At 38.0% G+C, this 15,230-nt stretch overlaps 1 protein-coding gene across 2 annotated transcripts; it reads left to right on the top strand.

The window, feature by feature from the left end:
* Window positions 1-693: 693 nt before the first annotated feature.
* LOC132605271 (ethylene-responsive transcription factor RAP2-7-like) lies at window positions 694-5,266 on the top strand. Of its 2 annotated transcripts, XM_060318474.1 has the most exons (10): window positions 694-1,399; window positions 1,745-1,770; window positions 1,897-1,927; window positions 2,042-2,129; window positions 2,453-2,598; window positions 2,710-2,754; window positions 2,872-2,975; window positions 3,082-3,200; window positions 3,489-3,605; window positions 4,855-5,266. In XM_060318474.1, exons 1-10 carry the CDS (start codon window positions 999-1,001, stop codon window positions 5,071-5,073), a joined length of 1,296 nt encoding a protein of 431 aa, XP_060174457.1. In that variant the 5' UTR covers window positions 694-998; the 3' UTR covers window positions 5,074-5,266. The 2 variants fall into 2 exon arrangements, with proteins under 2 accessions (XP_060174457.1, XP_060174464.1); XM_060318481.1 differs by lacking the exon at window positions 2,710-2,754 and having other exon boundaries at window positions 701-1,399.
* The last annotated feature ends 9,964 nt before the right edge of the window (window positions 5,267-15,230 follow it).

Genomic DNA, 15,230 nt, shown 5'->3' with positions numbered 1-15,230 from the left:
TCCCTAGTCTTCTTCATCACACTAACTTCCGTTTATTTATGATAGATACTACTTATTTTCTTATTTAATTTTTTGTACTATTTTATATAGTTTCACAAATTTGCCCTATTTTCATAATTTTTGGTCCCCAATTAATTATCTAACACGTGTGAAAACAAAACTTAAAAACAACAGGCCTTACCCAATGTAATCCCACAAGTGAGGTCTATGAGGATAGAATGTACACAAACCTTATCTCTACCTTATTGAGGTAGAGATGTTATTTCTGATAGACCCTCGAGTCAGAAGGAGTATAATCAAAACAAGATTGAAAAGAAAATAGCGAAAGCAAAATAACAAGATAAAGAAAAGTTTTGTATAATTTTTTTAATCTATTTTTGATTTAATGTAATAAAATATAGTTTCACAAATCTATTTTTCATTATTTTTTGGTCTCCAATAAATTATGTTGTGAAAACAAAAACTTAAAAAAGATAAAATAAACACAAATCATGCACAGCCAAAGTAGACGACAAAATGAAAAGGCCTAGGACCCGGTTTGAGAGGACTGGGGCCCCACTTTCTGTTTTTGGAAAAAGCAAGAGATACAAAAGAAAAAAAAAGATTTTGTAATATTTCCCTACAAAGTACAAACCATACATAGTCTTTCCCCAAAATAAGAGGAACCAAAAAGTAGCCTCACACGTCCCATCTTTCTTCTTCCCCACCCCACTCCACTCCCTACCCTCTCACACACGGAGTTTACTCGAATATACTCCTCATATACTTGTACTATAAGTAGATGAATCAGTTTCACACAACAGCTTACTCTTCTTTGATCAGCTTCTTTCGTTGATCCTTCAATAAACGGAAATCACAGTCCGTCTGATTTCTGTTGCTCTTTGAAGCAAAGTGACGCTTCAAATTGTTTGCAAACTCGTTTTGTTTAACTGAGAAGTTGTATATACATACATATATATATATATATATATAGTTTTGATCGTTAATTGAATAGAATAATGATGTTGGATCTCAATGTAAATGTAATCTACGATGATGAGGTTGCAGAAGGTTCTGTAGCTGATGAATCAGGAACATCCAATTCATCATCCTTACGAAATGCCGAGACTACAACAACCAGTGCCGGTGGTGACGTGTTCGCCTTCAATTTCGGCATCCTCAAAGCTGAAACTAGCAATCATTCGGAGTTCGTGACTCGGCAGTTATTTCCGGTTGATGAGAACCGGAAACAAACCGATCGGGTCATTCTCTCATCGGGTCGACCCGGTTTTGTGGATTTGCCGCTAGTACAACAACCGGAGCGAGTGAAGAAGAGTAGGAGAGGACCAAGGCCGAGAAGTTCACAGTATAGAGGTGTTACTTTTTACAGACGAACTGGTAGATGGGAATCACATATATGGTTAGTTCTCAAATTATTTGACTGGATCATCATTTATTGCCAAATTGATACTCATCTGTCCTACACTTTTTCGAGATTCAAACTTCTAAACTTTAACAGTAAATTCAACCATAAAAGCTTTTAAGTTTTGCAAAGTATAATTTATATATTTGAAAATTACGTAAAAACAATACTAGTATAAATCGCAATAATTAACAACTTAAAATATTTAAAAGACATATGAAGAATTCCGGTCAAAGAAAAACTTGATTGAATTTTGAAATTTTTACTGTGCCACAGAAATTGGGATAGAAGGAGTGAATAATAAATCGTCAGTTTTGTTAATATAACTACTATTGGATGCAGGGACTGTGGGAAACAAATATATTTAGGTATGGATATTGCTATTTTAATCACATACAATTTGGTTAATTTCATTGTTCCTGTTGATTTTGGTGCTAAAGTTATATTTATTACATGTTTTCTGATTTTGGTAATTTTTGATTGGTTTACATTAGGTGGTTTTGATACTGCTCATACAGCAGCAAGGTAAAATAAATGTCATACTTCTCAAATCTCAGATATGTTATCAGATTTTTCAACTGTACGTTATTTCTCAAATCAAATGATTTGATTGTATCTGTTTTCTTCTCCACTGTATAGAGCTTATGACAGAGCTGCAATTAAGTTCCGGGGCGTTGATGCTGATATCAACTTCAGCTTAAGTGATTACGAGGAAGATATGAAACAGGTTAGAAATGCAATGATTGTTTTTATTTGGAAAAATATGTTTAAGGTCACTGTTTGTGGAGCCTTTGTTTAGACCATGTTCTCTGGGTTCATAATTGTTTCTGTTTTAAGTGGCATCCATTATTTGAATCATATACACTCAAACCTCTCTATAATAGCATCGTTTGTCCCGATATTTTCTTGGAACATATAATATATCATAACATTGTTATGATTGTTTGGTTCCACAGAGAACATGGTTGTCATATGGTAGCTGTTATAGAGAGGTCTAACTGAATATGAATTCTGAACTATTTGGACTTTTTTTTTTTTTTTTAAACGCAGGTGCAAAACCTTGGTAAAGAAGAATTTGTGCACTTGCTACGACGCCATAGCAATGGTTTCTCAAGAGGGACCTCCAAATTCAGAGGAGTGACGCTACATAAATGTGGCAGATGGGAGGCTCGAATGGGGCAGTTCCTAGGCAAAAAGTAAGGAACAAATTAACTCATTGAAATTCTTGTAGAATTGGATTACAACTTAGGATAGTAGTTGGTCCAAAATGTGTATTCATAGAGGGGATTGCACTGCTTATATTGCAGGTATATATATCTTGGGTTATTCGACAGTGAAATAGAAGCTGCAAGGTCCTAATGATCTTGAATTACCCTCTCTCTGATAATGAACTGTTATCCTAAATTCTCAATTTCAATCATATGTCATCAATCCAACCCGTATCTCCCTCTTTGTTTTCTGCAAAATAGGGCTTATGATAAGGCGGCAATCAAAACTAGCGGAAGGGAGGCTGTTACCAACTTTGAGCCAAGTGCATATGAAAGGGAAACAATGTCTGAACCCCAGAGTGAAGGTTTGCTCAAAAGTTCTTATTCATTTCCAAACTAATGTCGCTAATTCCAAGCAACAGTGCATTATCCGTATCTGAATCTGTCTCATTTGTTATGCTTATGATGCAGGTAGAGAACACGATCTTGATCTGAACTTGGGGATATCAACGTCTTCTTCAAAGGAAAATGACAGGTCGGGGGGTCTTTGCTATCATCCTTACGATAAGCAAGATCCAACAAAATCAAAGGTATTAGCAGAGTAGCTTATATGTTTCTGTTGGTGCAGATTGAATTGGATTGAAATGTTCTCTTTTCTATTATAGTCTTCTATGTTTACTTTTTCTCAAAGTTCATATGCAAGAGAATCTATTACAGTAAATTCGAATCCGAGGGATTTATTATTGGTAGTGAAACCTTCTTTTGTTAACTTGGATGGCCATTCCCGTTCACTCATAATTGTGATGAAACATGTCATGAACATTTTAATCTTTCTTTCTTGTAGATTGTAATAATCTATTTATGCTCTTTAACTATAGATGGATAAACCTGGTTCAGTAATAGTTGGAAGTTCACATCTCAAGGGACTACCAATGACGTCCCAACAAGCTCATTTGTGGACTGGAATCTATTCTAATTTCTCTCCCACCTACGAGGTAAGAATACTGACTCTACCTTCAGTCAGAGATTTGGGGCCAAATGAATTGATGGAATTCCCATTTATCTATGTTTAGTATTTTTTTTCCTGACTTATGGTCAAATATGAATGTCTTCAGTTGCCAAACTATACATCTTCATGTCCCCCTCTAAGCCCCTCCAAGTGCTGGGATCATTTGTTTTATATAAAACTTTTCACCTTTTTTCTTCCGGTTTGGGGGGCTGAGAATCAATGACAATACACAGGCTGTGGTGACTAAGCCAAGCAACAAGAGAACTTTTTCATTTATAAAAAAAAATAAATTATCTTTTAAGTAACCTAGCATATTTGTACATTGTCATTTAATTGGGATAATGGCGAGGTTATTCCTTGGGTGCATCTTCTCAAGTGGGATCATAGCCAGTAAAGGTAAACGAAGGTGATAGATCGATGAGGGCGCTCCAGCTTAATTCAAATTTCAATGCTTCTGTTGTGCCCTTTCTGCCACTTCTTAAATTCAATGCATCCCTTAGTTTAACCTTCCAAAATCTTCTCTCTATTAATTAAACTAAGATTCATGATAAGCCAAACAATAAAAATAAAAATTAGGGAAAGAGAACAGGGGAGAAGAAAAGCCTTTTACTTGCTTCGTCACGTCTTCCACATCTCTCACAGTCCCAGTTATCTTTCTTCAACAACAACAGCAACATACCCAGTGTAGTCTCACCAAGTGGGGTCTGGGAAGGGTAGAACGTACGCAGACCTTAACTCTATCTTGGGAGATATAGAGGTTGTTTTCGATAGACCCTCGGCTCAGAATAAAGCAATAATAAAGCAGGTCAAATAAGAAAAATGAACAATAACTGCAACAAAACAATATGCTAAGCGAAGAACAAGAGACTGTAAATAATAGTTGAAATTGAAGGAAAAGGAACTACATGAGAAATACGAGACAACTCTCTACTACCTATTAATCATCTACACAGTTATCTTTCTTCATTCTTATATATTTTAACTTTGTTTCGTCGTTTTTGCCATCGATAAGTTAGATGGAAGAGGAAGATTCATAGAATTATATTAGGAGATATATGGTAATGATAAGACTTTGTTACAAGCTAGATGTATAACTTTATGATGAAGGCCTTTGCTGTGCTTTTCTCTTTATTCTCTTGGAGGTTTTTAAAGGTTGGATGATTTTAAATACCAGTCTGAGTTTAAAGCATATTACCACAGTTAAAGCTTCAATATTAACTAAAATCATTTGACAGGGAAGAACATCTGACAAGAGAAAGGATATAGGTTCATCAGAAGGACCTCCAAATTGGGCAGTGCAAATGCCCAGTCAGGTTGATACAACCCCAGTGACAATGTTCTGCACTGCAGCATCATCAGGATTCTTCATTCCAGCTACTTCAGCATCTGCATTGTCACCGTCAACAAACGCCTCGCAGTGCTTTTACCAGATCAGCCCCCGCCTACCACCATAATGACATGTCTTCCTCAGTAACTAGTAATATAGATGAAAAACATAGTCATTGATTTGTTTTGTAAGATCTAAATGTCAAGTCAATTACATTTTTGTGGATCAGATATTTTTTAAAACTGCTTCAGGATCTGAGAGGTAGAGATTCGAACTTTCATTGCAGAATGGCTATAGTATACATTTGTGCTTTCCTTGCCCGTATTGTTGTTTATCTTGGTGCAAAGTTCCATTCTTCCTCCAAGACTTGTGTCTCTATTAATGATTGAATCTTGGTGGGAACCAAAGTTCAGTTGGATTTTAATGGCTCTCAATTCATACCCATGAACCCTTTAACACCGTTTTGTTGGTTTTGACTCAGATTTGGCACTGAGGATTAGGTTTTCTGTTTTCTAAGTTGGTTGCCCTTCATATAGATCTATCGCTTTAAGTTATAAAGAAACATCAAAACTTGCGTTACCAATTCAAACACCCTCTTTGTGGACGAAAAGGCTGACATTGAGGAATGACCTTTCTTGTTTCATATATGCCACTCATTTGGTGGAGTTTTCCATGCTTGTTGTTTTTCCTAATGTCAATATTTGCTTTTTCTTACTATTTAGAAACGATTATGTTTGACAGAAGGTTTAGTAACACAACGGATAAAATAAAATCATTAGATCTTTGGTTGATCGTCTTACATAGAACTTCAAATGGGTCAATAAATGTTACGTTATGATTGTTGAAAATGTTAGTAATAGAGAGATTATTTTAGATAGAGGAATAGTCTCAAGAGACCTATGATCTCTAAGAATCCATACAACTTTAGCAAAGAACAACCAATGAAAGCAACAGATAGATAAACTACACGACTAGTTGAGTTCAAACCTTGGCCGTGCTGGTAAATGTACATAGCCTTATTACTTTTCTAGAAATTTTATGCTAGCATTTGAGAAAATGTGAAATTTGGAGAACCTCTAGTTTCTGAAAACTCAGTACTGGAATGAAATAGATCAGGATAAAAAGAAGTGAATATGGAATTTATATAGCTGATGCCAACTAGCTTGTGGATTGAGGCATAATTGTTATTGAAGCCAATAGGACAAAGTTCAAGAAGTAAAAGGATAACACTTCAGAAAAAAATTTCATCACGAAAACATACCTTATGGATCAAAAAAAAAAAAAAGAAAAAAAAAGATCAATTTGACACGAAAACCAATCACTCCTAACAATTTAGCTTGAACTAATTGTTAGGATTTGAATCCCAAATCCGACCTTTGTAAGCAGGTTCCCAGGAAAGATTGGAGGGTCACAGCTGGACCACTTAAATACCAACCTCCTTAGACAGAACCTACTTACGCAGTGATGTAAGCGAAGAATAAATAACACACACAGATTTATAGTGGTTCACCCTCAATGTGAGAGCTACGTCCACGTTGCTGCTGCAGATCTTATTAAAGAAGAAATATTACAAGTGTTTACAACACTCAACCTCACAACCCCAATCCCAATTACACTCAAGAATTTTACCACAGAAAATTCTCTCAAAGACCTTCTCTTACTTAGGCCTTTCACTAAGAGTATTTCTCTTAGATTTTTTCTCTCTTGGGATGTGTATAGCAAATGATCTTAATGATATCTTACAAATGAACCATAAGCTACCTATTTATAGGAATGAATTTCCTATGATGAGGTAAGCGCTTACATCACGACTATTATGAGGTAAGCGCTTACATCACGACTATGTGAACAAAAAAATTGACTTGTTTGGCCAATTCCACACCTATCAAATCTCCCACTTGAAGACTAATTTTAATTTGTCTTCACACTTTGATCGATGCAGCAGCTCTTTCCTACTTTCATACTTCGTGCAGGCCAACTGAAGTTGAGCATAGCTTCAGTTTGTCTATCGTCACTGCCTTTGTCAGCATGTCTGCTGGATTCTGACTCCCTGCGATCTTCTCAAGCACCAGCGCTCCATCTTCCAAAGCTGATCTAATGAAATGGTACCGGAGTTGTATGTGCTTCGTTCGAGCATGGTAAACCGGGTTCTTTGCCAAATGAATGGCGCTTTGGCTATCACAATATAGCACACTTCCCTCGTGGTCCTGATCCAATTCCCGCAGAAAAGATTGTAGCCACATCATTTCCTTTGTGGCCTCCGTCACAGCAAAGTACTCAGCCTCACAACTAGAGAGAGCTACTATCTTTTGCAACTTGGAAACCCAAGAGATTGCAGTACCTCCGAAGGTGTAAACATACCCGGATGTGCTCTTTCTGCTATCAATATCACCACTGTTGTCAGCATCAACATACCCTTGCAATCCTGTTTTTGATTTTCGGAAATACAGAGCTGAACTCGAGCTGCCTTTCAGATATCTGAATATCCACTTCACAGCCTCCCAGTGTTGCTTTCCCGGATTGCTCATAAATCGGCTGACAGCTCCCACTGCATGTGCAATGTCTGGCCTTGTACATATCATTGCATACATAAGACTACCGATTGCAGATGCATAAGGTATCTTGTCCATCTGCTTCTTCTCATCCTCGGTTGTCGGCGACTGATCCTTTGACAACCGAAAGTGTCCAGCCAAGGGAGTGCTGACTGGCTTGGCATCATGCATGTTAAACCTTTTGATAACTTTCCTCACATATTCTTCTTGTGAGAGTTTGATGCCCTCCTTGCTTCGGTCGATTCTCATCCCAAGGATTTGCTTTGCAGCTCCCAAATCCTTCATTGCAAACTCTTCCGATAACCCTTTTTTCAACCGATCAATCTCCTGTAGGTTTGCTCCTACGATTAGCATGTCGTCGACATAGAGTAGCAGTATCATTTACGAGTCTTCAAATTTTTTGAAGTAACAGCAGTGATCTGCCTCGCACCTTGAAAAATCAGCTTTCTTCATAAAGCTGTCAAACTTTAAATACCACTGTCTTGGAGCCTGTTTTAGTCCGTACAGACTCTTTTGAAGTTTGCACACCAGATTCTGCTTTCCTTTGATTTTGAATCCCTCCGGCTGTCGCATGTAGATTTCCTCGTCTAGATCACCGTGAAGAAATGCAGTTTTCACGTCCATCTGTTGCAGATGTAGATTTTCCTTTGCTACCAGCCCAAGAACAGTTCTGATAGTCACCATCTTGACTACGGGAGAGAACATCTCCGTATAGTTAATGCCTTCTTTCTGTTGAAATCCCTTTGCAACCAGCCTTGCTTTATAACGCTTGCTTCCATTGGGTTCTTCCTTTATCCGATAAACCCATTTGTTTTGCAATGCCTTTTTATCCTTTGGCAACTCGGATAATTCCCATGTATGATTTGCCGATAGTGAATCCATTTCATCCTTCATTGCCAGCTCCCACTTAGTCAATTCATCGACTTGCATTGCTTCTTCATAACATTCCGGCTCCCCTCTATCAGTGAGTAGAATGTAGTTGAGGGATGGAGAGTACCTGTGAAGCGGCTTCCTGATCCTGGATGATCTACGCAGCTCTGTGATTGGCGTCTGTTCATTTGTTTCAGAATCAGCACTTTCATCAGCACTTTCTCGGATTGTTTGTTCCTCTACCTCGGTTGTACCTGGCTGCGGCTCAGGTGCCGAAAAGTCCCTCAAATCGACTATTTCCGATTCCTTGTCCTGACATTCTGAATTCTTTTGCAGCTTGTCTTTGTACAGTACCTCTTCGTTAAAGACAACATTCCTGCTTCGGATGATCTTCCGATTTTGTTCATCCCAAAATCGGTACCCAAGCTCGGTGTCACCATAGCCAATAAAGTAATACTTCTTTGATTTTGGATCAAGCTTGCTTCTAGCCGTATCATCATTATGAACATATGATAAGCAACCGAACACTTTCAGAAATGAAAGATTTACCTTCTTGCCACTCCAGACTTCTTCTGGAATTCTGAAATCCAAGGGAACTGACGGTCCTCGGTTAATTAAGAAGGCCGCGGTATTGACTGCATCTGCCCAGAATGTCTTGGGCAGTCCAGAGTGTATTCTCATACTCCGAGCACGCTCGTTCAACGTTCGGTTCATTCTTTCGGCTATTCCATTCTGTTACGGCGTTCCAGGAATAGTCTTCATCATCTTGATCCCATTATCGGCACAGTACCGTTTGAAATCACCATCAGTGTATTCTCCGCCGTTGTCGGACCTCAAACACTTCAACTTGAGGTTTGTTTCATTCTCGACCATGGCTTTCCATCTTTTGAATACACTAAACACATCAGATTTATTTTTCATAAAATAAGCCCATACCTTTCTGGTTGAATCATCAATGAAGGTCACGTAGTAGTGTGATCCTCCAAGGGAGGGTACAGTGGTAGGTCCCCACACGTCTGTGTGCACCAATTCCAGCTTTTCGACCTTCAACTCTATGCCTGCACTTGAGAAGCTTACTCGCTTTTGTTTTCCGAGAATGCAGCTCTCACACGTATGAAGGTCCACCGTCTTCAGCTCCGGAATTAAGCCATTTGTCACCAACAGCTTCATCCCCTTCTGGCTGATATGCCCAAGCCGACAATGCCACAAATCTGTCTTCTTTGTGTTGTCAACCACAGCAACAATATCACGACAACTATCCGTCATGTAGAGAGTGCCAATCTTCTTTCCTCGGCCAACTACCATAGCACCTTTCGCCACCTTCCAAGACCCATTACCAAAGTTGAGATCATATCCCTCATCATCAAGCTGACCTACTAAAATCAGGTTTCGCATCAGCTTTGGAACATGTCTAACTTTTGTAATCTTCCACGAGGATCCATTTGACATCTTCAAATTAATGTCTCCCGTGCCAACAACGTCTAGCGGCTCTCCATCGGCTAAATAAACTTTGCCGAGATTCCCAGCCACGTAGTTTGTCATTATATCATGATGTGGGGTGGTATGAAAGGACGCTCCTGAGTCAAGCACCCAAGAGTCTATCGGGCTGTCAACCGATAGCAACAACGCATCGCCAATGTCTTCCGTAGCAGCGTTGATTCCAGCCCCCTTGTTGTCCTCCTTCTTTGGCGCCCTGCAGTTCTTCTTGAAGTGACCTGGTTTTCCACAGTTCCAACACTCATGTGTTCGTCCTGGTCTGGATTGACCCCTGCCATTCCTTGACTTCGATCTGCCCCTATTTCGGTTGTAGTTTCTGTCATAATTTCTGCTTCTGTTTTCAACATTAAAAGCAGAACTCGTCGATGCCTCTCCTGAATCTGTCCTGCGCACCTCCTCGGCAAGGATACGATCCCTAACATCGTTGAACTTTAGTTTGTCACTGCCGACAGAATTACTAACCGCTGCTCTCATTGGCTCCCAACTATTTGGTAGGGATGCCAACAAAATGAGAGCTTGTACTTCATCATCGAAATCAATTTTTACCGATGACAATTGATTTACAATGGTATTGAATTCATTTATGTGTGCAGCAACATGAGCATTTTCCATCATCTTTAGATGAAATAGTTTCTTCATGAGAAATACCTTATTATTTGCCGAAGGTTTCTCATACATGTCAGACAATACCTTCATTATATCTGCGGTGGTCTTCTCCTTTGCCACGTTGTGAGCAACGTTCTTCGACAGCGTCAGTCGAATGACTCCCAGAACTTGTCTGTCGAGGAGATCCCAATCTGCTTGCTTCATCTCCTCTGGTTTCGGACTCAGAGGTTCATAAAGCTTTCTGCCATATAAATAATCTTCAATTTGCATTCTCCAGAACGCAAAATCTGTACCATCGAATTTACCGATGCCGTGCGTCGTACCATCTTCGCCTCCCATCGTTTCTAAATCACAACACAACCTGTTGCTCTGATACCAGTTGTTAGGATTTGAATCCCAAATCCGACCTTTGTAAGCAGGTTCCCAGGAAAGATTGGAGGGTCACAGCTGGACCACTTAAATACCAACCTCCTTAGACAGAACCTACTTACGCAGTGATGTAAGCGAAGAATAAATAGCACACACAGATTTATAGTGGTTCACCCTCAATGTGAGAGCTACGTCCACGTTGCTGCTGCAGATCTTATTAAAGAAGAAATATTACAAGTGTTTACAACACTCAACCTCACAACCCCAATCCCAATTACACTCAAGAATTTTACCACAGAAAATTCTCTCAAAGACCTTCTCTTACTTAGGCCTTTCACTAAGAGTATTTCTCTTAGATTTTTTCTCTCTTGGGATGTGTATAGCAAATGATCTTAATGATATCTTACAAATGAACCATAAGCTACCTATTTATAGGAATGAATTTCCTATGATGAGGTAAGCGCTTACATCACGACTATTATGAGGTAAGCGCTTACATCACGACTATGTGAACAAAAGAATTGACTTGTTTGGCCAATTCCACACCTAACACTAATGATACTTGGATCAGGAGCAGAACATTCCCCTACTTTAAACAAGCAAAGCTTCAATAAATATATCTTCATTGACTTCTCTTTCCAATTATACTAACAACCAAGTAAACAAGCTACAACATTTTTTCTAATAAACAAATATGAGCTTTGTTTGACTGTGCGATTTATTAAGGATATATAAAACTAAAACCTGATTCTCCACGCCCAGCCATGAAGACAGGAGAATCACTGGAAAATTTCTTGTTTAAGCTTTGACAACAATAGACACGCATAGGTTAGAACCTCACTAGCTGTGTCATTGCCCCAAGCACAAAGACATCGCAAGTTAAATCAAGCATGTGTCCTGTCTATACCGGTGTGCTGAGTCTCATCTCAGCTTTCAGCTGGAAGTGGAATCATAAAAGAAAAAACGGCACTTAGTGCATACGAACAGACAATCAAGAAGGAACAATTTTTTTTATTTTTTTTTGAGGAGTAATCAAACAGAAATAACTTTGCAGTCATGATATATATAAAGAGTTTCAGGCAACCACGTGAGGAGAAGAGGGTTGGAAATAGAGGGAACTAGTCTCTCTCAAGCTTATCAAATAATTAGGTCTGCTTGGTTACTATTACCTATCATGATCGGATATTACTAGATTATTTCAAATGGGAAACGGCGTATGGATGATCTTCCAACAAATCACTTCTACGCAAATGATACCCTACTGGTTCAGTGAAACTGGTTGATTTCTTATACATCTATTAGTTGATTGTCTAAGCAATCATCATAACCTAACCAAACAAGCTTAGACTGACAAGATTTCACGACATATATAATTTTTTAAAGGAACAACATAGCTTGCGCATACCTCAATCAAACCACCAATTACCTGCTACTTTTCCACCAACACATATATCGGGTAACAATGCCCACCCATCGTGGTTTAGAAAGATAGGAAGAATTTAACTTGCATCGCCTCTGCTAGGGCTGTTAACAAACCCTTCAATCGATAGCCTACCCCCTTGGGGGCGGTTTGATGACATATGTAAGGCAAAGCTAAATCAATTACGTATAACTTTCTCAAGCCGAGATCAGCAATAATACAACATCCGTAGGAAAATTCATGATGAAGATATCGCTCATTATTTGGGAAATCCACTATATATATATATATATATACTGCAGAATTGATGGTTCTGCTACCTTATTACATTTATGATATTAGGAAGTTCTTTTATCCTCGTAAACTTACCAGTACTGAAGAAAAGTTAATAGACTCAGTAGAGAAGTACTGACCTGTTGGTTTATGGAAAACCCTATTTTAGAGTGCTTGATCCCGCACAAATCTGAAAGCAGCTTCAATCCGAAAGTCCTGTATGAGATTTACCTTAAAGACCGCCAGCCTGTCAGTCTGTCATGTTTCCTCACGATATGAGATATCTGCTTAATTATTTTTCGTGCCATGTAGCATCATAATATGGAGAAGCTCAAACAAATCTTGTAGTAGCAAATGACCTCCCTAAATCCTAATTCATAATTTCTTCAATAACCACACAGGCCTTTGATAGACAGAGAGAGACGGGTTTGGCTTCAATTGATTGGAAGTTTCTTATGGTGCTAATTATCGATTCCGGATAGGGTACCAATTGTGGCGACGGGTATGATCATTGATCTTAATTTCAGACTTAATATATCTACAATCCCTTAAACTTATCTTTAAGCATCTATTAGTTAGTTAAGTTAGCCATCAAAATATGGCACCTCCCGAGATTTTACCTCTTATAGAGGCTAATGCATCGAAGTAAAGAAAGTGACTTATTTTAAGTGGTTAACTTATCTACGTAATTGACATTTGAGAACACCTACAAATGTTTTTTCCAAAATTCTGGAAGAATCTAATAGAACAAGTCATAGTTCGAGTGTCTAAATAAAATTTACTAACAAACTTAAGAGGCTATCTATATATTAAGGCTGATTTGTTTCGCTAATAAGTTGGCAAATGCATGTCAAATACGATATCAAATAAGTAGCATAATACGGAGATCATGGTGTAATTTTTTTTTTTGTTTCAATATGATAATTCGCTATATACAAAAGTATGCACACTCCTAGTCGTATTCTTGCTTGTGTGTTTGGGAACTAATAATAGTCAAATTTAATTGTTTAAAAGACTAATTAATGAGGTTAATTTAGTAAAATAAATTCGTACTTAATAATTTTTTTAAAAGGAAGTGTCAATTTAACAGTTAACACCAAGTAAAACAGGAACAATGGAATAAGGACCAGTTTTATAACTTTATATGGGATAAACGAGAAAACCAAAAAATTGAACCCGGCAACGGCTTTCAGCCCTGAAATTCTTGCCGCCGCTAACTTGCTATCTTTCCATCGCTAACTCCATCTTTTTTGTTTATCTGACAGAACCAAATGTATGTTTATTCTCTACATACTTTCCTTTAATATTGACTCTCAGTAGGCAACTAACACTTTCAGAGAATATATTATAGTAGATTGTATAGGCGAACTGAAGATGGCCTGGGGAAAGTATCATACATGAAGCTGAAGGGAAGTCAGAACTTAAGACTACGTCTATTGCTGGCGACCCTTTCATTAAAATCAATTATAATTGAGGATATACGTGCTGATTCTACTTGGCCTGGCCTTCGTCCACATGAGGTCTCTTTCCTCCGTCTCCTTGAAAAAGTTTCTGATGATTGTCTCGTTGAAATCAATAAACTGGTAAACTCGTTGCTTATATTATCTGCTAAATTGCTCCTTTTTTAATTGAGATAATGGTAAACTAACACTTTTTATATGTTGTTTCCTTTTCCTAACTAAACTATCACCATCTACTATTAAAATACACTTCGAAGCTACGTCAGGTAGGTAAAAGAAACAGCTGATAGTTGGCCTAATCAGTTTCTAGATGTGTTTTAATACATAGATGGTGATAGTTCAGATAGGAAAATGGAACAATTGATAGTTTGGGTATGAAACTCGCTAAAAAGTGATAGTAAGGTGTGTTTTTGACCATTAACTCTTCTTTTTTGGTTGTGGATATTAGCCATAAATCTATTGTACTATTTTTGGCAGGTACGAAACTGAAGTACAAACCAGGAATTATAATGGGAGGGAGGCATTTAGTTCATGATTGTGGTGTTAGTCGCTCCATTACCTACTTCTTGGAACCTTTGATTGTGCTCGGTTTGTTTGGAAAGAAACCACTCGCCATTAGGCTTAAAGGCATGCCTTTCCTCTCTTTTTTATAACTTCTTTGATTTTTGTAGGTGGTTTGATGTTTGTTTTTCCCTTTAGCTCTAGTGTCAACTAATTCCGTTAGGCAATAACTTTATACTAGTGGTAGTTGAATCATAAGTTCGTTACTTTTACTACATGCATTGGGTGATATGGGGCATTCTTGTTCAGATGCAAGGAAGAATTGGACTGATGTGTATATATTCATATTTTATATGCTTTTATTGATGTCCTGCTTCTTTTATATCATGGAAACCATCATGGTTTAGTCTAATATCAGAATTGTAGCAAGCAGAGTACCACGCACGTCTTGATTGAATAGTGAAAGTCCAAGTGTTCTTTAGATGTATTAGATAAGCTCTAGCAAGATTAGTTAGTTAGCCGTATGTTGTTCATTCTTATCTATTAGTTATAGAGTCTATTCTTTTGAACCTATCTAAACGAAGAGGAAGGCGCCATTGGATCAGTGAAATTAGATGGCCTCAATTTCGTGTGGGTTACACCTGGTTTTTAGGGTACTGTTAGTTTTTAATGTTGACTAACAAAAGGATTAAACCTGCTCATTTTGGGAAATTATAAGGATGTTCTTTGTTCATTG

The sequence above is a fragment of the Lycium barbarum genome, chromosome 1 (assembly GCF_019175385.1).
Source record: "Lycium barbarum isolate Lr01 chromosome 1, ASM1917538v2, whole genome shotgun sequence".
NCBI lineage: Eukaryota > Viridiplantae > Streptophyta > Magnoliopsida > Solanales > Solanaceae > Lycium > Lycium barbarum.
This window is presented reverse-complemented; position numbering and strand designations above follow the sequence as displayed.